At 34.1% G+C, this 24,640-nt stretch overlaps 1 protein-coding gene across 1 annotated transcript in view; it reads left to right on the top strand.

The window, feature by feature from the left end:
• Window positions 1–24,640, top strand: part of col22a1 (collagen, type XXII, alpha 1) — a 132,275-nt gene that overhangs the window by 90,606 nt on the left and 17,029 nt on the right. The window contains exons 25-37 of the mRNA XM_056479361.1: window positions 12,103–12,156; window positions 12,270–12,323; window positions 12,461–12,514; window positions 12,676–12,729; window positions 13,991–14,035; window positions 14,154–14,216; window positions 14,545–14,598; window positions 17,447–17,488; window positions 17,657–17,689; window positions 18,500–18,553; window positions 22,222–22,275; window positions 24,287–24,340; window positions 24,431–24,484. Coding sequence (XP_056335336.1) covers window positions 12,103–12,156; window positions 12,270–12,323; window positions 12,461–12,514; window positions 12,676–12,729; window positions 13,991–14,035; window positions 14,154–14,216; window positions 14,545–14,598; window positions 17,447–17,488; window positions 17,657–17,689; window positions 18,500–18,553; window positions 22,222–22,275; window positions 24,287–24,340; window positions 24,431–24,484 — 669 coding nt within the window. The remainder of the gene's footprint in view (window positions 1–12,102; window positions 12,157–12,269; window positions 12,324–12,460; window positions 12,515–12,675; window positions 12,730–13,990; window positions 14,036–14,153; window positions 14,217–14,544; window positions 14,599–17,446; window positions 17,489–17,656; window positions 17,690–18,499; window positions 18,554–22,221; window positions 22,276–24,286; window positions 24,341–24,430; window positions 24,485–24,640) is intronic.

A 24,640-nucleotide genomic window follows, 5' to 3' on the forward strand; every position in this document is an offset into this window, starting at 1 on the left:
AGATATTGCTAAGTGACTTTTTTTTCTCTCCTGTAAAATCAGGGTCTTAGAGGGCTGATTGGTGCTCCTGGTCCAAATGGAGTAAAAGGAGAAAAGGTAGAGTTGTGCAATGTATTATTTCATTTTATTTAGTTTTATTATTGTTTTTATTTTATTTTGTTTCTTTTCTTTTATTTAGTTTTTAGTGTTGTATTTTATTTATTTTATTTTGTTTTGTTAAATTTTTTGTTTGTTTTTATTTTTTTTATTTTATTTCTTTTCTTGTGTTTTATTTTATTTTGTTGTATTATATATTTTTTTTATATATTTCTTTTCTTTTTTATTTTGTTTTATTATTTCATTTATTTTATTTTTGTTTTACTTAATTTTTATTTTGTTTTGCTTGTTATTTTATTGTTTATTTTATTTTGTTACATTATTTTCTTTTCTTTTTATTTATTTTATTTTATTGATTTTTTAATTTTGTTTTGTTTTATTAATTTATTTTTATTTATTTTTTTTACTTTTATTTTGTTTTGTTTTATTGTTATTATATTATTTTTCTTTTCTTTTCTTTTTCTTTTATTTTCAGAATGATGTCCAAAATGTTTAGGGTTTGGTTTAAAAAAGAATACTTAATACATTGCTGTGTTTTTGATCTGGTACCTGGTTTAGGATTGTCATTTAAAAAAAAATTATATGCTATTAAACCCACCAGTAGGTGGCAGCAATTTAATAAGTGGTTCGTTGAATCGTTTCCTCAAACAATTAGTAAGTAGCTTCTGATTCTTTTAGAAACAAATTCACTAATCGACTTTATGAATGGATCATTGAATCTTGACTCAAATATTTTTTTTGTTAATTTGTACTCTCAAAATGTGTTTTTAGTTGTTTTTTGCATAATTAAGGATGAAATCTCTCAGTCGAAGTGGAAAATTCTGGATGCACCTGGCAAAAATGCTTTTTATTAATAATTTTTATTATAAAATAACATATATTTTAAAATTAAGATCTTTTTAATTTAAAATTGAACTCAGTACCTATAAAATATACATACTTTATTAACACAATTTTACCAGCATTTGACAACACAGAAACGTTGGTGCATATTTGAGCAGCCTTTGAGCTGTTTTTCTCCTACACCCAAAAACCAAAAATGGACGACAATTTTCAGCAGCTGGAAATTTGTTTTAATCGCTATAATAATGTCAGTAGAAACAATAAATATTATATTTTTTACAATATTATTGCAGGCTATAAATATCCCACATTCAAATAAGGAGACACATTTTTGGGGGGGGTGACGGTTGCTTGACATTTGTTGTTCCTGTTATTCACTCTCAAGTTGCTCTGAATCCATTTGACTGCATTTTTTTTTTTCAGTTTATTTTGTTGAATGTATCTTATTGCATTTCTTAGATAATTGAAGAGGGAGCCAGATATATTTGACTCTTTCTTTTTTCCCCCACATCAAAACTCCAGACCACATAGATCTTTTTTGGAAAATTACAGTTTTGTTTTTTATGCCAGTGTTTCTCACATTCGTCCACAAAACTCACCCAAAACGCAACCAAACGATGTCATTTGAGCTCTCGTCTGCTGTCACACACTTTTCCAAATACTGCCTTGTCAGATGTTGTAACTTGCAGAACAGATGATTTTACTCCAATTGAACTCCACTCAGAATATTAAATCACAGTTGGAGCTTTAGTAATGTCTTTGTTAAACTGTCTAAAAGAAACTCTAGTAATCTCTTTGTTAATCTGTCAAAATGTGGTTTAATACATGCTGTGTTTATTTGACAGGGTGCACAAGGTCCTGCTGGAATACCTGGTGATGCGGTGAGATTGGTTAAATCAATGAATCACATTTTATAACGGCTCGATTGAGTTGCTCAAAACTTTCCATTTGTGTTTTTTTTCCACAGGTTCAGTTGGCAGGACTCAAGGGGGAGACTGTGAGTGTTCAATCAGTTGAGAAGATGAGTCTGTTTTAGCTTCTTCAGAGGAGTTTTTAAACTATAAGTGTGTTTTCAGGGAGCCCAAGGAGAAGCGGGACTTCCAGGAGTGGACGGACTCCCTGGACCTCCTGTAAGATTCATTTTGTGATTTGTGATGTTATTATTTCAAAACAGATTTTTTTTTTATATCCAGCATTTTTTACAGTATTTCCTATAGTAAATTATCTTCTGGAGAAAGTTTTGGTTTTATTTTGGCTGGAATAAAAGCAATTTTTAATTTTTAAAAACCATTTTAAGGTCAATATTATTAGCCTCTTTAAGCAATATTTATTTTTCGATAGTCTACAGAACAAACCATCATTATACAATGATTTGCCTAATTACCCTAACTTGCCTAATTAACCTAGTTAAGCCTTTAAAATGTCACGTTAAGCTGAATACGTGTTGAAAAATATCTAGTCAAATATTATTTACTGTCATCATGGCAAGATAAAAGAAATCAGTAAAACTAGTATGTTTAGAAAAAAAATCTTCACTCCGTTAAAAAGAAATTTGGGAAAAAAACATACAAGGGGGCTAATAATTCTGACTGTATATGCTTACTATAAATGAGTACACCCCTCACAGATCTCTCTTTTAATTTAATATTTTCTATAGAGTGCCTTACAATAATATATTTGTGAATATACATTAGATTAGTAAGTACCAAATACTAATCTAACAAAATAACTTAACCATCACAGTACAAAAATGAGTACATCTAAGTTAATCTTGGGGAAAAAATAACAATTACAATTTTAATGAACGGGAAAAAAGTTGTTAACATTTTTTGTGTGTGGGAGGGGGGGGTTGGGGGGGGTTGAGGGGCAATAACTCATTTTAATTTAAATGTATTATATTTTTATTCTTACATATGTTAGGTGACCAAACTCAATTTTTTTTGTTTAGTTTTATTGATCGTTTATTTATTTTTGTTTAAATGCACCAAAATATATTTTAGTATAATTTTTATGACATTCAATTGTATCTATGCATTTAAATTAAATTAAATTAAATTAAATTAAATTAAATTAAATTAAATTAAATTAAATTAAATTAAATTAAATTAAATTAAATTAAATTAAATTAAATTAAATAGAGGACGTTTTGTGGTATGTTTTTAGTTGTAGGCACAGGCGTCTTTGTTTTAATGTGAATAAGTGGGCTAGGACATTTTCACATTATTTTGTGGAAAAAAAACTTTTTTCTTATAGTCGACAAAAGTTTAGAATAAATTGTTTTTTTAACATGAAATAAATCTTACCAGACATAGAAAACATTGCATTGTTATTAAAAAATTAAAAATGCAGGAAAAAAATTGTCCAAATAATTTTTTGCAGCCACTTTTCATAAAAAACCACAACATGGGCTCTATTTTAACGATCTAGGCACAAAGTTTAAAGCGCATGGTGCAAAAGCCTTAAGGTTGTATTCGAATCCACTTTCACTGTTTTAAAGATGGAAAAAATACGGTTTGCACCATAGCGTATGGTCTAACAGGGTTGTGCTTATTCTCTTATTGAGTTCCAGGTGTGTTTTGAGCATAACGTGCATTAAACCAATCAGAATCTTATCTCCCATTCCCTTTAAGAGTCAGTTGCATCGCACCATGGCGCATTTGCTATTTACATGGAGGACTTTGTAAGTGTAAAAACTGAACGCTTCACTAGCGAGAAAACAGTTAAACAGAGCATCTGCAGCACGAGGATAAAGAACGAGCCTCCTCCATTCAGCCTCTTCATATTCTTTTTCTCTCTTTCATGGTTAAGGAAACGGTGTTGTACACTCCATTGAAGACATCCATTAGTCGACACATTTAATTTTGTTTGTTAAGTGCAAAGATTTGATCCAAAACTATTTTTAAATTCAGTTCTAATTTCCAGCAAGCGAATAAATGAACAATAATAATGAAGTGTGGTCAAAAAAACTGGGTTATATCTAAACACATGTCCTATTCTTATGCCCCATATGGTCCAAAACCTGACAGGTGTTTTTTAATAAAACAAATATAAATATGCAAATACTAAATAATACTAATACTAAAAATAATAACACAAAAGCAAGTTGTCATGAATACACTGAAAAAAGCCCCCCGAGACGAGGCATGGAGGCAGTGGTTTTTATATTTATGTAGAAAGTAATCATTTTTGTAATATTTTCCTACTTTAATTATTTTTCATTTGTAAAGATATTTGCGTATTGCTGTACATCCTGTGTGTATTAAGCAATGTGTACGCATTTAAGGCGCATAACTAACGCACTCTGTGCTGGACTTTAGACCTGCTTTCAGCTGGTCTATTGCACAGTCTATTTTAGTTCCTCAAAATAGCAAAGCTCCAACAATGCGCCTTAACACACCTCCTTTATAGACCGGCACACCCTAGAGTCCACAAAGTGGCGCAAACGGATTTGCTATTTAAACAACGTGGTGCAAAGCAGGAAAATTATAGTTGCGCTGCTCTAAAAATAGCAACACATCGTGGCAAACACATCTTGCGCAGAGTGTATGATAGAGCCCTAGATGTTGTGGAAGGTATATTGTAAAATGTAATTTCTTTTTAAAAGTTACTGATTTTATAGTTATTTAATAAAGAATAAAAAGTCTTATTCACATATTTTAAATTGAGCTCAATTATCCAAATGCATTTAGATCCTAAAATATAATATATATCTGGATTTAATGCTGTTTCAATTTATTATTTTTAAAGGGTTGAAAGTTAATACATTCTAAAAAGAATTTCAAAATATTTGACATATAATGCTATGGCAATCATACTTTTAAAATGGAGCTCAAATAATAATCCCAGTGCTCTTTTGAGTCTCAATACATGATAAAATATCACATTTTTGGACTGCTAATGAAAAGAAAAGCTTCATGTTTTTTCCTGTCTTCCATTGTTGTTCGCTTCATTGTTTTTAATCAGTCTATTGTTGATGCTGTTTTTTTCACAGGGTCCTCCTGGACCTCCAGGTTTGCCCGGTGAGACAGGTGAAACCGGACCAAGGGTAGGACATTTGTATTTTTTGTTATTGTTGTAATAATCCAGCTCGGCTGATTTTAATAGCTATGTAAGATGCTCTATAACCCGCTCTGCGGTCACTATAGAGACGGTGAGGATCTCAGTGCGGTTTGGTTCATGTGTCTGGTGTTTCTGAGCTCAGATTAAAGCAAGGAGCTCATTAAGAATAGAGACAGGAGATGTTCAGATGCCCTCAGATTGATAAAACCACACCATCATTAAAATGCTCATTCTCCGACTTCTTGGAAAACATTGTTTCTTCCTAGAAATAATAGTGCTATTTTTTTTTCTTGTAAAAAAAAAAACGTAGGCAGGATTAAACAAATAGGAGAAGGTTTGTGTGTATCGAGGTACATTCTGTCGTCATTTACCTGTACTCGTTTTTTACGTCATTTACGCACTTTTTTTTTGTAAAACACTGAAGATACCTGATGCTAAAAATATTTTTAAAAGAATTTAATTAACTTAACATTAACATATTACATGTAAAACTTACATTTAAATGTTGCTTTGTCTATTAACTTGTGATTAGGCATATAAAGTCTATTATATCTAATATTACAGGGCTGTTGAATGCTCGATTTTGATTGGTGGATGGATTTTCTGGCATGTGTAATTAATAAACACACAGCTAGTAGTTCCAGGCAGATATTGAGTGCATTACATTTCCATATCGATACACTGCATGACAATTATTCCACACTGTTTCCATGACTTCTAGACTAATGTCATACCTAAAACTACGTCTTGAAAACTATTTTTATTTTGGTGTTTTTCTCAAAATTTCTCAGCAGTTTTCTCAGCGAATATTATTATAGGGCAAACACTGGCATATTTTTTGAGTGAACCAACTCTTTAACGTAATTTTAAACTGAATTATGCACAAGTACACATATATCTATGATCTGGAGTTTTCCCGGTGGTCAGTATGCAATTTTATTTTTTTTCATTACAAAACTTGAATTTTACATTACTTTTCTACATCGATGGATAAGTGACCGAACATGCATCGTCGACAAAGAGCGTGTGTTTGTGTGCATGGAAATGTATTATCCTCCCCCTGTTTAATTTGATCTAATCCGTCTCCTGAAAAACACATCCTCTCCTGCTTTCACATCTCATTCTAACGGAGAGAGCGATTCTTTTGTGAATCTCCGTTATGAAAAACGTTCTTTTAGCTGACAATAATACACGTTTCTGGCACCGCAGCATCTTGTTGTCATATTTCATTTACATTGTTTGCTTATTTTATTCAACAAAACTAGCATTCGACTAGAATTTAGGGTGAGTTGGTGCTACTTTGCCTTATGGTCACTGCAGTAAGGGACTGTATTATAATCAATAATGTTGTTAAGCACAAAAGTTAATAACATACAAAAATGTAAAAAACCAACCTTTGAAATGTTCTGCCTTTGGCTTTGTTTGCTCATTACTACACCCATACTGAGCATCTTCAATGGCTTTAGTCTTGACTAGTGCAGTTGAATGACATTTGTCCTGGGAGCACTGTACAAATGTGGCGGCTAGTGACGCATGCAGGGTCTGTATGTGATATGTATATCTATGGCTTATAGATATCCCAAACACTAACAATACTGATACTAAACATCTATAAAACTTTAATTGAATTTTAATGGACCTGTAAGTTATATCAAGATTTCAGAAAGTACGACAAGAGTCACCCTGACTAGCGATGCCGTACTTTTTGTCCTCGCCGATGTGAGTTTTCAGGTGCAATTTCTGGATGGATGTCGGTGTTGTAGCTCAGCAGGGCCGCAGGGTTTCTAGTGCAGGCCGACTTTTCTCTGTCTCAGCGGGAAGCAGCAGCTCTCGGAGAGGAAATGTAACTCAGAAACGCTGCGGGTCGTGCTTGAGTGAGTGTAGAATCACGCACAACTGCTGAACGGCAGGAGTCTGACGCTAAAAGAGGTTTTCTGTCTCTTTCCCCCCTTCAGTTTAAAGCTGTTATCATTGAAACACCGTCAGACTGACTGCACATGTCATATGTAGCAGCAGCAGGGGATGCTAAAGTGTTAGCACGCTCTGTTATATCTGTGAGGGAATGAATTAGTGAAATATGAAAGTGAGGAGAGTTTTACCTCCCATTGCTCTCAACTATATAAGTCTCTTAATTAAAAAGGTAGTTTTATTCACTTTATTTCACGTCTAAACACTTTGAGGCCATATCTGTGCTCGGTTTCGCTATTTGAAAATGTCAGGTAAGTTAGCAAATCACCTTCGATATTTTTTGTTAGTATTATCATGCTTACAATATATTTTTCCATATGTCTCATGCTAACATTCTGTTTCAGGTGGAAATATATCAAAACAGGTTGATATTCTTGTTTTCTGATGTTGTTAAGTTGTGTATTTAATACCGTCATCGTGCTTATTTTGAGTGAAAAGGGTGTCATTTGCTGATTGTCCAGCAGAGGGAAGCACAACCTTTGCTATTGCCTGTAGTAGTACAGGCGTGACAATCCAGTTCCTGGAGATCGACCTTCCTACAGATTTCAATTGCAATATCAAACACACCTGCCTGTAATTATCAAGTGCTGTTCAGGTCCTAATTAATTTGTTCAGGTGTGTTTGGTCAGGATTGGAGTTAAACTTTGCAGGAAGGTCGATCTCCTGGAACGGTTGAGCACCACTGCAGTAGAAGCTTCATTAGAAATAGGACAGAATTTCTCTCATACAATTCTGTATTTTTTTTCTTCTAGAAACTTTGATAAGAACTATTATAAATTATATAAATGTACATTTAAAAATTATGAGAAATTGTGAAGTTAGATCAATGGTTAAAATAAATTGTAAAAGACATATTGTTGAATTAGGAAAAAAGTGTTGGGCAGAGCGGGGCACAAAGTAACACTTTTTGGTTTTGACCAAATAATGCACAATGTAATGTGTAGACAAACCCTATTTTTTTTATTAGCAACACACAAGCCTCTCATTCAAATGAGCACTGGTTGTATGATCGCCGGACTTAGGGTTTCTGTGCAGTATTGCCAAAAGTGCCAGGAGTAAAAATGTTACTATTTACCCCACCTGCAGGGCAAGTTGTAACAGACAGAGGGTTAGTTGTAACACATGCTTAAGTCAGATTTCACACAATACATTTAAATTCAGTTTACTTTAAATAGTGTATTTCCTCAGTAGTATTTATTTATTTTTAATTCTACATAGCACACTATGTTTATTTATTTATCTTTTGGATAAACACATTTGGATTTATTTGCATTAATATCCATATTTATGCAATGCATTTATTTGCATTATTAGCAATAAAATATTTTTTTACTTTAATATATTTTTTATTAAAAACATTTTATGTAAAAATTTCTCAGCATTACACTCAAAATTCCAAAATTATTTTGTTCATTTAATTGGTGTCCAACAGTGTGTGGCTTTTTTTAAAATAAAAGAATATAGAGTATAACAAAAAATACTTTTATGCTGCAAAAAATGGTTTCTCCTGTATTTCTCATTCAAATTTTGCCAAACTTTTTCAATAATTGTCAGCAAGACGTCTGCAGACACTGTGGTGAAAACCTCGAAAGCATGCCATGGTTAACCCTGAGCAAATACCTTAAAACTCAGTGTTACATTTTACCCCGCGCTTCCCTATTTTTAAATTATTTAACATAACATTTATAATAACTTGGATATTATTTTATATAATAGCTCCTTCATTGTCTCCTTATTTAATTTGATGCATGTTCCACTGATTTCATACAGTTATGTTTTATACACAATTCTATATAATATGATATAATCAATATTTAATATAATAATCTAATATACAAATCTAATATAATGAATATAACTCTATAATATTATAAATATAATATAAAAAATATTTTGTACAATGTAATTTTTACTCATTTGTTCACATTTGGTACATTTCAGTCTTTTTTTCTGTTATTGTCCACTTAAGTTGATAGTTGATTGTAACATTGATTGCATATATTTTTTTTTTTCTTATTTCTATTAAATGTATATTTTCTTTTCTTGCTTATAAAAATCAAATGAGACGATACCTTTTCTCTGTTTCTCCAGGGTAAAAAAGGTGATGCAGGATTGCCAGGAGTTGATGGTCTCCCGGGACCACCTGTAAGAACTAACATCACATTCACATACTGTACCTTGACATTTCTAATAAAGTATATGCAGCAGTAAATTTATTGACAAATAGCATTTCACTTGCTCATTTTATACATTATAAAATTACATACTCTAGATAGTAAACATGCTTAATTTTATTTGTTTATTATTTCTGTATTTTAATTGAGTATTTTACTATGGTGAAAATCTGGGGGAGAACATAATGCGTTTTGAGTAACCGGGACCTCTAGTGGTGGTTATTAAAGGAATTAGAATCAGTCCTAATACAAGGAGTAGTTCACGTTCAGTATGAAAATTGATAGACATTTACTCACTCCTTGTCATCCAATATATTTATTTCGTTTTCTATGGTGCTTAATGGTTTGAACTTCCAAATTGTTGTTTCAGTGGTAATTCAAAGAGCCCTGAAAGATCACAGTGGGTCTTAACTGCGTTTTTTCTTAATAAAACTTTAAATGTATATACTTTTTAACCACAAACGTTTGTATTTCAGAGCTAGTGGTTTTTTTCTCTTGGTGTGACCCTCCATCGATCATCAATTTGGAAGTTTAAACCACTGAGCACGTTATTATATGGAGAAAAATCATGTAATGTTTCCTTTAGACAAGGGATTAATTCTTTTTAAGAAGTAAAGGCAATGAACATCTTGAATGACAAGAGGTGATTAAATGATCAGGAAATTTGTATTAGTAAGTAGCGTTACCGATACCATTTTTTTTTTGTAACCGATCCAATATCGACCAATACAGATCCGATTCCGATAATGTGCCGTTTTTTTTTTTTTTTTTTTTAACATAATACAGTTTCTATAGTTCTGTTGATAAATGCAAATAATATATGTTCTTTAGTAAAAATAACAGACCTATAGGCCTAATGTATATGACAGATGACAGAAGCTAACTAAAAAATTGATGCTTGCTGTAAACTATGGGCTATTTGAGGATTCGTTATGACATTGGTATAATCTGTTGTGGTCCAGCTTATGTTTCCTTTTTAATAATAAGATTTTTCTTTGAAATCTGTAATAGGCTACCACTATTGACACTAATCGTTGGTAAAATAGCCAGCATTTTAACAAAGCCTGCTATTTTCCTGCAGGTTTGAAGCAGAAACTAAACCTTATGAGGCCAGTTTTACTTGGCCTAAACTCGCCGCGAGTAAAATGGAGAAACTGAAAGCATGTCTGGACAACTATTATTTGTCTGAAATATTATCTTTTTGAAATTAATTTCGTTTGGTATAATTTGTTGATTATTTTAATGTAATTTTGTTGGTCAGTTATTTAGAAAATAAACAAGAAGGTTTAAGGTGAAGTTCAAAACAAGGTCGGCTTATATGCTTCAGTGCACAAACAGGTCTGTTAAAGAAAATATTAATATAAATAAAATTACAGTGAAATAATCATCTAATTTCAGAGTAGCCTATATTAAGCTAAATAATTTTCTGTTAATGACAATCCATATTGTGCCCGTCAGTTTCACTTTTATTAATTTAGTCAACTACTTTGACCACAATGAGCCAGGCTTTACAAACTATTACCACTCTTAAAGTATTCGGGAGGATGAGAGAACAAAAACTCATTGTGAGAATAATTTTACTCAGCGGCGCAAGTCGCATCTGCGCAGCTGGTACCTGAATGAAGCGTCACTGAGGCATAGGCCTCCAGTATCTGCGGACACTTCCAACACAGCAGCAAAGGGAAGAAATCAGTGCGTTGGGGATCTGACCAATGTATTATTGAGCCTTTTCTCATTTAAAGTTTCAGGTGGGCCTGCTTTGTGTGCGAACAGCAGGTAATAATTCTCTCTACTCCAGTGTAGTGAATGCGATCTGCCAAGACAATCTCACGGCAATTCGTAACTTTTTGATTTAGTGGCTAATTCGTATGAATTCGTACAATCTAATTCATACAATTTAATACGATTTGCTCATCCCCCAATGACGGTTGGGTTTAGGGGTGGGGTTAGGTGCCACGCCTCCTTTTTTAAAATTGTACAATTTCAAATGACTGAACTCGTACGAATTCATACGAATTAGCCACTAAACTGACAAAACGTAAAATACTTATATTTTCTCGTGAGATCAGGCTGTATCTACTGATCTACAGACACTGCGCAACATGATTTAGAAACGGCAGTGAACTTGTTGCAGATCAAAATGAATCAATTTAATGCAAAATTAAATGCATTTCTCCACTGATTACTTATATTAATAGGATCTGAGAAAGAAGAGAAAGTCTTGGAGAAAGTTTTTCATGTTGTCATGAACGCGACACGCTGTTTGAATTGTGAATGAATGGTGAATGATGGACGGGCGCAGCGGTGGGAAGCACTGAACATGAATTTAAGCACATGAATATTCATTTGTACTTCACATTAAACTATAAAATGGCTTTAAAACATCTAATATATAGTAGCCCTACATGACAACTTTCTAAGCCCTTATAATAGGCTACCTTCATGGCTTTTGTTGGCTTATAAATTACACAGAATTTAGTGCACGCGCAGGACCTGACCGATACCTGATCCAGCAAAATATGTGGTATCGAACCAATATCCGATCCAAGTATCGGGATCGGTGCATCCCTATTTGTAAGTGAACTAATCCGTTAAAAGGAAAAAAAACATGCATACAAATCATATCATAGCATAAGTTATTATGAATAAGTTATAAGTGAATAAGGTTCATGTAAAAATTTTTTTTTTTTTTTTGGTATTAGTCTTTGTCTCTTTGTAAGGATTATTTATCATGCTGTTATGCAAGAAAACTTCCAGATGCAAGTTTTGTATTGTATTGTATTAATGTTAATCACCATTTAATATTGTTTCATTTCAGTATGCTTCACAGCTAGAGCAACACAATATTGGAAAATCTGATATTATGATATATGTATTGTGATCTGAATATGACTGTATAGTCTTCATTGATCATTGTTTTCACAACATTGATTACAGTAAGCTTTTGAACATAATTTTTTAGGGTCCTCAAGGGCCTCCTGGAGTTTCTGGCAGCCCTGGGCAGACAGGACCTCCGGTGAGTGTACATACACCAAAATAATCAATCTTTTTTATTTTTTTTAATTTGCAAACTACTAGAGCCAAAGAATAATAGCGCTTGAAGTTAAATCTTGCTCTTTGTCCTCGCAGGGATTACCTGGTGAAATCGGCTTCTCAGGAAAACCAGGAGAATCAGGAAAACCAGTGAGGATTTTTTGTTCTCCCGCAGTCCTTAAACATGTTGTCCAGAGATTTCAACAATCTGTTTCGCCATTAACTGAACACTTGTTTTTAGTGCAGAAAAACTTGATATAATGGTCTTAATGGTAATTCTTTTTCAGGGTTCGCCAGGGAAAGATGGAGCGGACGGTTTCCCTGGAAACGACGGCGAGAAGGTTAGAGCGGTTTTAATGAGGAAACTGTGAACTCAGTTACTTCAGGCAGAACTTCATCATTCATACAGCCGACTAAAGGCCAGATCTGCTTTTCGACCTTTTCGTTTGGGTTTCTGTCGCACTGCGGTCTTGTTTTTAATCATGTCCTATTTTTTGTTTAGGGACAAAAAGGAGAATCTGGACAGGATGGCTTCCCTGGTAAACCTGGACCAAAGGTAAATAATGTGAATTTGTGTTGGAAAGTACTGCTATTATGCTGCTTTAACACATTTTATTTTATTTTAGGATCTTCTACAATAATTTAGCATTCATCCAAAGCTCCCAAACAAAAGTTTACAAATTTACATATGCTGCATCCGATATCGCATTCTTTCATACTAAATAGTATGCTTAAAACAGTATGCGAGCCGAGTAGTATGTCAGAATTCATAATATTCGAAAAACAGTTCGTGAGAAGTACCCGGATGACCTACTACTTTCGGCAACATTCTGAGGTGCGCATCCGATGGACGCTACACCATCCCATTATATATCGTCAGAGAATTCATGAATGGGAGTGTAGCGACGCAGCTGACGGTTCGGGTCGATTATGTGGGTCAGTTATGTGATCATGATAAATGGCGGATGTAGTTCGTCGAGTTCTGTTTATACTATTAACATTCATACTGTATTGAATGTACTTTTCTAATGTTCATGTAGTAAATTCTCATTCAATTGTAGTACCTACTGAGTAGTAGGTGATTTCAGACGCAGCCAAAATATTTTTTTAAAATCCAATGTCCTTAAACTTCTCTTTCCCAAGAGTCTACTCTGCTTTCGTTGGTCAGATTATGGCCCAGTTTACTGTTATTGGACTACCACTTTCACATGCTGTTTCGTTATGTTGGCTTAAGAAAGTGTGTGTGTATGTGTGTGTGTTTGTGTGTTCTGTTGGTCTTTAAGGCTGAGCACATACACACCAAAGCTTGTGTTTTCTTTTGCGTTTTTGAAAACATAAATGAATCAACTACACATTAATAAATAAAGCGTTTTACCAAAATGATTTACCAATTTGACCAATTTTCCTGTGAAACTGAGCTCTGCAGAGGAACGAATGCGTACTGCTGGAAGGGGCGGGATATGACGCGATAATCGTTTTATCTCATGATCGTTGGAAGCCAAAATCGAAATTCAAACAGAATTTAGATTAATTGCATTGATTTTGTAAGTGTTTACATGGAATTTTTGTAATTTTCTAGTCTAGCAGCACTTTAGACATTAAAAATAAATAAAAAAAACAGTATGCCTTACCAACATCTGTGAATCAACCATGCTGTTTTAGAGACATGTAAGACTTGCAAATTCTGAAAAAATATTAAGACGCAATTATCGATTGACTGATTGTGATTGGTAACCCATCAGTTGGAGAAACTGTCCCTTCAACATCCGGACTAGAGATTCTTTTTTTGTCACTAATGCCAGTTTTTTCTTTCTCAGGGAAATGAAGGCCCTCCGGGACCCCGAGGACCTCCTGGTGAACGGGTAAGGAAAGTAAAACTTAAAAAAATAAGTCTTGGAAAATCTTTGACAGAAGGACACGTTGAACTTTTTTTTTTTTTTTCTCTCTCTCTCTTTCTCTCTGTGTCTTGTTTTGTTTCAGGGAGAGTCTGGTTTGACCGGGCAGGCTGGCCCAATGGGACCCAAAGGGGAGAGAGGGAACCATGTAAGACTGAATAATATAGACAATTGTTTGGGAGAATCAAATTCTCTCTGTTTTTTAATGTTTTGAAGTCAGAATCAGATGGTTCATTGATTAACACAATCAATAAACATTGATTTGTAAAAACATAAGGCGCTACTGCACACACACAAAAAAAAAACACTCCTACTGTATAGGTAACACTCCTAACCTATATCTGTTTAATGGTGGACTGTATTTTTTGCTGCAAAGTTTGGTAGAAAAAAATAGAAAAGGTATATGTACATGATACAGTTTAAAGTCATATTAATGCAAGTATGTTCAGATCTTCATTCCTTCATCTTTCTTGTAGGGAGAGAGAGGAAGAGAAGGGCCCAATGGTGCGAAAGGAGAGAAAGGAGACAAGGTGAGAAAGACCAGAAAGCTAAACAATTATATGAAGTAGGAGATAAACACAAAATTGATTCATGGTGTTTAAAAATTGTATTAAGTTTAATACAAAAGGCTTCTGCTTAAATGTTTGACATGTTTTTTTAAAGATGCATTAATTTGATTAAAAACATTTATAATGTTCAGCTATTTCCATATTGGTATCTCTTTAATTAAGTTGTCCTTGTTACACAAACACTGTAAAAAGTGATTAGTTACTTTAAAAAGTGAGTAAATCCATTGTAACTTGAAACCGTTAAGGTGACAATTTATTTACTTAATAATTTTAGGGTGATTTTAGGTTTACTCACTTTAAGTAAACAAAAAAAAACCACATTAAAAGCAATAGATTTACTCACCCTTTTTAAGTAAAGCAAACCAATCGCTTTTTACTGTCTTTTCTGTGTTCTTACTATAGTATTTGTAATTAATTATGCATATTTGCAGGCAACTAACTAGGGGTGTAACGGTTCACGACCCACAGTTCCGAACGCACGTAAATAACTTTTTTTATACATGTAGATTAATCCAACATTTGTAATGATTAAAGAGAGATCGCTCTGCTTCATTCAAATCATGTGTGAAAACATTTCGACTTTCCTGTAAAATATAATGATGATGGAAGAAGTTGTGGTGGCACCTAAAGGCTTTCTTAGGTTATAAAAGGTGTTTTCTGTCATTAATTGTTTAGCCTGCATTAATGCATTCAGTGTACAATAAATCATTTAAAGATCGGGATCTCAATTCAAACACCCACGCAACACATATTACAAATGATGATGATTCGCATATGTTTATTAATCTTTAAACTGCGCTGCATTCAAATCCGCGTTTGATCGAGAAAGAGATTCAGTTTTACCTTTTTCAGTTAGTTATAAAGATACAATCAAATGACAGAAATACTGGGATATCGATTTAAAGTTTAGACACAAACACTGATGTTTATGGTAAATATTAAAATAACAGTTTAATCACCTATATATGCCTTTAACTTGACGCTCAAAATGAGATGCAGCAATTACATCGTTTAACCAGTAGGTGGCGACAACCAGCCATCAAAAATATGCCACTGATTAATTCCTTAAAAATGACACATCTAGCAATGAAAACGTTTTTTGAGTTAGTAAATCATTCATTGAAAATTACTAAAAATAAATATGATGTGTTGTACAAGAAATGTTAGATTTATACATTTAGCTTTAGCATCAACAGAAATGACAATACCCTTTCACGGTATTGAATATTTTACTATTTATTTGTATTCAGCTGCTTATTTCTTGATTTTTTTTTAATTTTTTTTTTTATATATATATATATATATATATATATATATATATATATATATATATATATATATATATATATATATATATATATATATATATATATATATATATAAATTATAGGTTCTAAGCTACAGTGCTCAGCATAATTGAGTACACCCCATTTTGAAAATTAATATTTTTATCCATTTCTCAGTGAATATAGGTAATGTATTTTGGTGCATTTAAACAAAACAGATTTATTAAGCAGATATATTCAATAAAATAATATTTTAGTCACCAAACATATTTAGAAATTTAAAGATACTATTATATTCAAGCAAAATATTGCAAAAAAAATGTGTTTGTTAAAACCAAAAGTTCCAAGCATGAATTTTGTGTAATAAATGTAGAGCCAATTACATTTCTCTCCTCTGCTTTTTGGTGAATCCAAAAAATGGTCCGATCCGTGACTCAAAAACCACAATGTGATCCGAACCATAAGATTTGTGATTCATTACACCCCTACAACTAACCCTAACATATACTGTACATGTGTTAAGTACTGTACATGTATTTAATTAATGTTAAATGAATAGTTACACTAACAAGAAGACCTTAAAATAAAGTGTGAGCAAATGTTTTTGTGATTTTTAAGTACAAAAACAACGTATGAATACTACTGATGACTGCGAAGTGAAGTTTAAATATTAAACTAATTTCGAGAGGAGCATGTGCTCATGATTGACCCAGCTGGTCCACATTAGCTAATCATGATCCTCCAATCGAAGGATCCCAAGTCACTATATATATCCTCATTTCCTCTCTACAACTATCTTCGTCTGGAAGAAACCCCCCTCCTCCCCTTCTTCCACCTTTATCAAGAATGGGTGGCACGGTGGCCCAGTGACTAGCACGTTTGCCTCACAGCAAGAATACCAATGGCATTGGGTCTTCACTGGGCCATCTGGTGTTTCTGTGCGGAGTTTGCATGTTGTCCGTGTGGGTTTCCCCCGGGTTCCCTGGTTTCCTCCCACCATGCAAATGTGCTCTATATTACTGATAAAATAAGCCTAAATCTTTTTCTAATGTCTTACTCTCAGGAAGTTCACCTTGGCCTCAGCAGCGGGGGAGTTTCAGATCGACCTGAGCTCAGTCTCCCCTCGCCCTGTGAAAGGAGGGAACCCTGGGCTCGAGGATACCTTGAGCTCAGGGCTCTCTCCCGGGACAGCACGCCAAACAAGCTATGTATAAATCGTGAGCTAAGTGTGAACTCTTGAAATGTCTAAAATAGAAAGTATAAAGAAAATAAGTGTTGATCATAAAATATTTTTGTTTTAATGCACAAAAGTCACATCTGTGTAAGAACGTGTGAAATAAGATTGAAGCAGACGATTTACGGAGGGCTATTTCTGACCACATGTTGCTGCGGGTCTCACACGTTGGCGATTAAACCGTCAGTGATGGTTGCTTCTTGAGGCCACGAGGTCGTTAATGAGATAATTAACAAGCTGACAGGATGAGGATATAACCTTTCTCTGTTACTGTTTTTCATTCACACAGGGTGAGATCGGCCCCAGGGGTCCGGCCGGAGCTCCAGGCAACGTGAGAACAGTTTATAATTGACATCATAATTTATACAGATGCACAATTTGTGGAATATTTAAGAAATTATATTGCAAGTGATATAAGAGAGAAGGGTATTTGTTGCATTTATTATGCTTTATATCTGAATGTACGTATCTCTGAATTCATTCAATATTATTTTTTTAGGTGGCCAATGTGATTCCTGAACCTGGTGAACCGGTAAGTCTGTAGTTTTGTTATGATTTTGAGAATATTTTGAGTTTTTGACAATAGTTAGTAGATAGATTTTTTTTTTGGAGTACATCTGTTAACCATGAACGTGATGGTACACATATTCATACAGAAATCATGGTACTTGTTTTTTGGATTTAGATGAATGTGTTACAAAAATGACAAGGGTTTTAACAGTGTATTTTATTTTAATTTTGTACAATGAATTAGAGTAAAACACTCACACATGTACAGCTATATTTATGGGGACTTCCCATCGATATAGTGATTTTTACTACTGTACAGACTGTATGTTCTGTCCCCCTACATTTTTTAAATTCTTCATTCTGTTTGAATGATCAAACATTTTCCCCTTCATGAGAACCAAAAAAAAAGTCCTTATCCTCGCGCTGCAGATGGTCTGTTTAACTGTTTTCTCACTAGTGAAGCGTTCAGTTTTTCCACTTACGAAGTCTGCCATGTAAAGAGCGAATGCGCTATGGCGTGAAGCATCTGACTCTTAAAGGGAATGGGAGATGAGACTCTGATTGGTTTAATGCATGTTATGCTCAAAACACACCCATAACTCATTAAGAGAATACGCATGTTAGATCATGCCCCGCAGTGCAGGCCATATTTTCCCATGCTTAAAATAGCAGAAGTGGATTAAAAACGCTCCTAATGCTTTTGCTTCCTGCACTTTAGACTATGCACTTAGATCGCTAAAATAGAGCCCAAAGTTTCATTTGTGACTTCAGGTTGAAATTATTTATCATATTTTGCATGTTTTACACTTCACTGCTGTTGTCTGATTTTTAGGGTAAGCCTGGGGAGAAGGGAGAGAAAGGAGATCAAGGAAAGCCAGGCGACATGGTGAGATTTATGAAATTCATTTTATTCTAATAATGCACCACTTGCAGGTTGTTCAATCCACCATAAGAGAGCAGTAGAGAGTCAGGTTTGTATGCATCTGAAAATGTTCATTTCCAGCAGCATGTTGCTCTCAATACTGCATCCATAATGAAGTCTGCTGTCAGTCTGAAGAATCACTAGACAAATCCACTTTCAGGGGAGCAATATGCATGCTTTTGCAGAACAGCCACCTGGAGTGTTTTACACACTGTCTGACAGGAGATGTTAAGGGATTCAGTGTTGTGTAAGGGAATATTAATAAACCTGAAGGTCAGCCGTATCGTAGCCTATCAGCTTTTATTATGTGCCTCTGTTGGCTACCTTTAAAAGCACTGTTCTAATATTGAAAATAATATTACTGTAGTTTGAGCATATTATATGTATTTTATGTTGTTTTTTTTACAATTTTAGCATAATTATAGGTCTATTATATTATACCGTTGGCTACCTTTAAAAGTACTATTATAATAATTTGCTGTAGTTTGATTATATATATTTATTTATCTGAACTATGATTTTTTGCTCAAAGCACACATGATACACTCTACACACATATGGACACATGATACACTCCTTACATATGGACAGATGCTACACTCTTTACATATACACTTGCACACATACATATGCACACTCGATACATGTACAGAGATGATACACTCCATACATATGGACACACTCTATACATATACAGACATATGATACACATGCACGATACATATACACACGAAACACTTTATACATATACACTTGCATACATACATATGCACACTCAATACATATACAGACATATGATACACTCCATACATATTGACAAATGATAGACTTTATACATATATGCATGATACAATACACATATGTCAGGGTCTGGGATAGAACCCGGGTCTCTGGCGTGGAAGTTGAGTGATGTTACCACTGAGCCACTGGGAGTTGATGAACACATTGAAACGCAACTTGCTTGCACACATGATACACTCTACACACGTTACACGCCTTACATATGGACAGATGCTACACTACATATACACTTGCACACTCGATACATGTACAGAGTTGATACACTCCATACATATGCACACATGATATACACTCTATACACTCTATACATATACACACATGATAGACTCCATACATATGCACACATGATACACTCTATACATATACAGACATATGATACACTCCATACATATGGACACATGATACGCTCTATACATATGGACACATGATACATATACACTTGCATACATACGCACACTCAATACTTATACAGACATATGATACACTATACATATGCACACATGATATATTCCATACATAGACACACCATACATATGCACACATGATACACTATACATATACATTTGCATACATACGCACACATGATACACTCTATACATATGGATACATGATACACTTTATACATATACAATACACATATGTCAGGGTCTGGGATAGAACCCGGGTCTCTGGCGTGAAAGTTGAGTGACGTTACCACTGAGCCATTGGGAGTTGATGAACACATTGAAACTCAACTTGCTTGCACACATGACACACTCATGCACACATACATATGCACACTCGATACATGTACAGAGATGATACACTCCATACATATGGACACATGATACATTATACACTTGCATACACATACAGACATATGATACACTCCATACATGATACACTCTATACATATACAGACATAATACACTCCTTACATATGGGCAGATGCTACACTCTATACATATACACACTCGATACATGTACAGAGATGATACATCTCCATATATATGGACACATGATATACACTCTATACATATACACATATGATAGACTCCATACATATGCACACATGATACACTCTATACATATACAAAGTTGAGTGACGTTACCACTGAGCCACTGGGAGTTGATGAACACATGATAGACTCCATACATATGCACACTCTATACATATACAGACATGATACACTCATTACATATGGACAGATGCTACACTCTATTCATATACACTTGCACACATACATATGCACACTCGATACATGTACAGAGATGATACACTCTATACATGTACAGACATATGATACACTCCATACATATGGACACATAATACACTGTACATATACACACTCCATACGGACACATGATACACTTTATACATATACGCACGCCTACATATGATACACTATACATATGCACATACGCACACTCAATACATATACAGACATATGATACATTCCAGACATATGGACACACTATATACATATACACACTCCATACATATGGACACATGATACACTTTATACATATACGCACGCATACATATGATACACTATACATATGCACATACGCACACTCAATACATATACAGACATATGATACATTCCAGACATATGGACACACTATATACATATACACACTCCATACATATGGACACATGATACACTATATACATATATAATACACTCCATACATATGGACACATGATACACTCTATACATATACACATGATACAATACACATATGTCAGGGTCTGGGATAGAACCCGGGTGGCGTGGAAGTTGAGTGACGTTACCACTGAGCCACTGGGAGTTGATGAACACATTGAAACGCAACTTGCTTGCACACATGATACGCTCTACACACATGATACATTCCTTACATATGGACAGATGCTACACTACATATACACTTGCCCACTCGATACAAGTACAGAGATGATACACTTCATACATATGGACACATGATATACACTCTATACATATACAGACACACTCCATACATATGGACACATGATACATATACACTTGCATACATATGCACACTCAATACTTATACAGACATATGATACACTATACATATGCACACATGATATATTCCATACATATACACGATAGACTCCATACACATATACATGGAGTCTATACATACATACATATGATACACTCCATACATATGGACACATGATACACTCTATACATATGCATGATACACATATACACTCCATACATATGCACACATGATACACTCTATACATAGTGGGTATGTTTAGAGTGTGTATATATATATATATATATATATATATATATATATATATATATATATATATATATATATATATATATATAATTTATTTAATTATTGTTATATTACACATTAAAAACTTATTATATTCTATTATATTATTCACAATAAAAAGTTATATTTATGCAGCTGAATGCATTATTCTATTTTATATCTGAGGCTGAATTCAAGAATCTCTAATAAAATAGCCCTGCACCATGCGATGCATCATTTACACAGACAAGCTTGTTACAATGATGCATCTACTCTCACCTGAATTTATTAGTGTGAAATGAGAAATCTCATGTTGAATTACTGCAGTTCTCACTAGTTCAGCCAAATGCAATCATTCCTGTCAGAGAAACTGCTTGACTTCATATTAAAAGAGAGCCAAGTTTCAGATTTCTGGAGTAAACTTTTGGAAAGGAAATTACAAAGTCAACATGGCAGTAAAGTACACTAGAACAGAACAAAATATCCTACTCTGTACACTTTATAGGCATAAGTTCTGACTTTAGTAACTGTTAACATTAATATAATAACAATCACAATATCTCTGATATTTCCAGGGTCAAAGAGGACTTCCTGGAGAGCAAGGTTTCAGAGGACAACCAGGACCTGCGGTAAACCACAAACATTCTTTTAGAGACACCCTGTTTTGTTTTCATGCAATAGATTCGCATGATGTTATAAGAGCAATATCACACGAGTAGCAGTAGCTGTATATTGACATTGGTGGGAGGTGTGCGTTGGCTCGAGGCTGCAGGCAGAGTGCCTTAATGCCCTGATATACAGTGCTGATATACAACCATATCGCACTGCTAGGAGTGTGATGTTGCGTTCATACAACAGTTCAACAGCATAATCATGTATATAAATAAGAAATCAAACACGGAGAGCCTCAAAAATCCTTTTGTGCGAGGAACTACTTTCTTCCCCCATTCATTTACATCTGCAGCTGACCATCAGAACAACAGAAACTGTTGCTAATTCACCAACGTTCCTTTAGAGCAGGGGTGCCCAAAGTTTTTCTTATAAAGCCCAAAAACCAAACTTGATTGTGGCTAGTGAGCCGAAGGTAAATATAGTTGGGTAATTATTTATAATATAATTATAATGGGAAATTTCCTAATTTATTTAACAATATTTAAAAATGTCCAGACAACATTGCTTTATATTAACTATTACAGTATTTTATTTATTTACATTTTATAATGAACTTATTAGAATAAAACTAAAACAATGTAATTAAAATCAGAATTACACTTTTTTTTGCCTTGATTTGCTCGCCGATGTCTTCTGCATAGTCCTCTATCTGTCGAAAGACAGTATTTACATTTTATAAAATCAGATTTATTTACAACATTTAATTGAAACATTTAATTTAGTTTGCTTTTTTGTAGCTCAGCAATAAAACAAATAAAAAGTTACCATCTCTGTGTTAAAGGCAACACAGAGATTTCTCAATACTCACTCACCTCAGATGGGATGGTGGGCCAAGTCAAAGGGCCGATTTTGGCCTGCAGGCCCTACTTTGGGCATCTCTGCTTTAGAGCTAGTATTTGAATGATTCTCTAGCATGATGTCTAAAGTGAAGACAAAACAGGTGATTTTACTCACATTTTCGATTATAACACTGAACAGCATGAAATGCCATCAGTCTACAGAGATTTCCCAGTATTTCTCTTTTGCAATTAGAATATCACAATAATTAACCCCGAAAAAGGCAAAGCAAAGCAAACACTACCAGATTACTATGGTATAAATACAGCACTACAAAGAGAGGTTGACCTAAAATGTCACTTACCTGATTTACAATGTTTTGATCAGCTGTAGTTTGAAATTTACGCAGAGTTTTTCTCCACTGACACGCTGAACCCCCGAAATTATAAATATTGAAGCCACTATCCTAATAAATAAACTACTTAGTTGCAATCTAAACAACTATATTCTTGCATAAAAAGCCTCAAAAGTACATCATGTTGTCCAACAGCAGCAATATGTGTCAAACTGTAGTGAGTTTATTACTCTGCTTGCCACTCTATATGAGTGGAGTAATACACAAGGGTGAAGAGGCTGTACGAGTGCTGTTATTGCAGAATATCACACAGCTATGAGCCAACTAGATTCGAGAACCAGACAGAACTGTTATATAAAATTGTATAAATTATTAAGTGATTTATGTTAGCTATGTATGCTATGCTATCTCAATCAGCATTCTTGTTCAGTAGCCAGTGCACTGATCAGGTCGCCAGCCATTTTAAATCTTGTCTCGAGCTCAAAAACCCAGTGCACTGAAATGTTTGCACCTTGAAAAGTCCCACAATGAACCATGAAAATCAGGGCGGATCGATACATGTTATGCGGTTAAACATATACGCATTAAACGTCAGCTGTGTTAGTGTTGTCCTTTCAGTTCACGTCCTCATCCTTTGGAAATGCATACAAAGGGAATTTGAAATAGTATTTGAGTATGAAAATAAATACAATATAAAGCAAAACCCATTCATCATTCACAAGAGCTGAGTATGATGATAACAGTTAGTCCTTATTGTTCATATTCCAGTCATGTCTGTGATTTTTAGAGCAATTGAGATGTTTCTTGTGTGTCTGAGGTGTTGTTTATGTGCTCAGGGCCCTAAGGGTGATGCTGGTGATAAAGGAGAATCAGGCAGACACGGAGACCCAGTTAGTTTGTCTTCCTCTCTCACATGATGTTTTTGTTGTTGTTGTTGTTGTTATCATAACTTTTCACTGTCACAACTTTTAATGTTTTAGGGTCCACCTGGATTGATGGGCCCTCAGGGGTCCCGAGGGCTGCCAGGGAATGTGGTAAGTTCTTAAAGAAATTCTTGTCTTTTTTTGACATCCAAAATACAAACTCTGTGTCAAAAAATACACAGTGGGGGAAATAAGTATTGAACACGTCACCATTTTTCTATCAGAAAATGTATTTCTAAAGGTGCTGTTAACTTGAAAATTTCACCA

This window comes from Danio aesculapii, chromosome 19, assembly GCF_903798145.1.
Source record: "Danio aesculapii chromosome 19, fDanAes4.1, whole genome shotgun sequence".
In the NCBI taxonomy this organism is placed as follows: domain Eukaryota; kingdom Metazoa; phylum Chordata; class Actinopteri; order Cypriniformes; family Danionidae; genus Danio; species Danio aesculapii.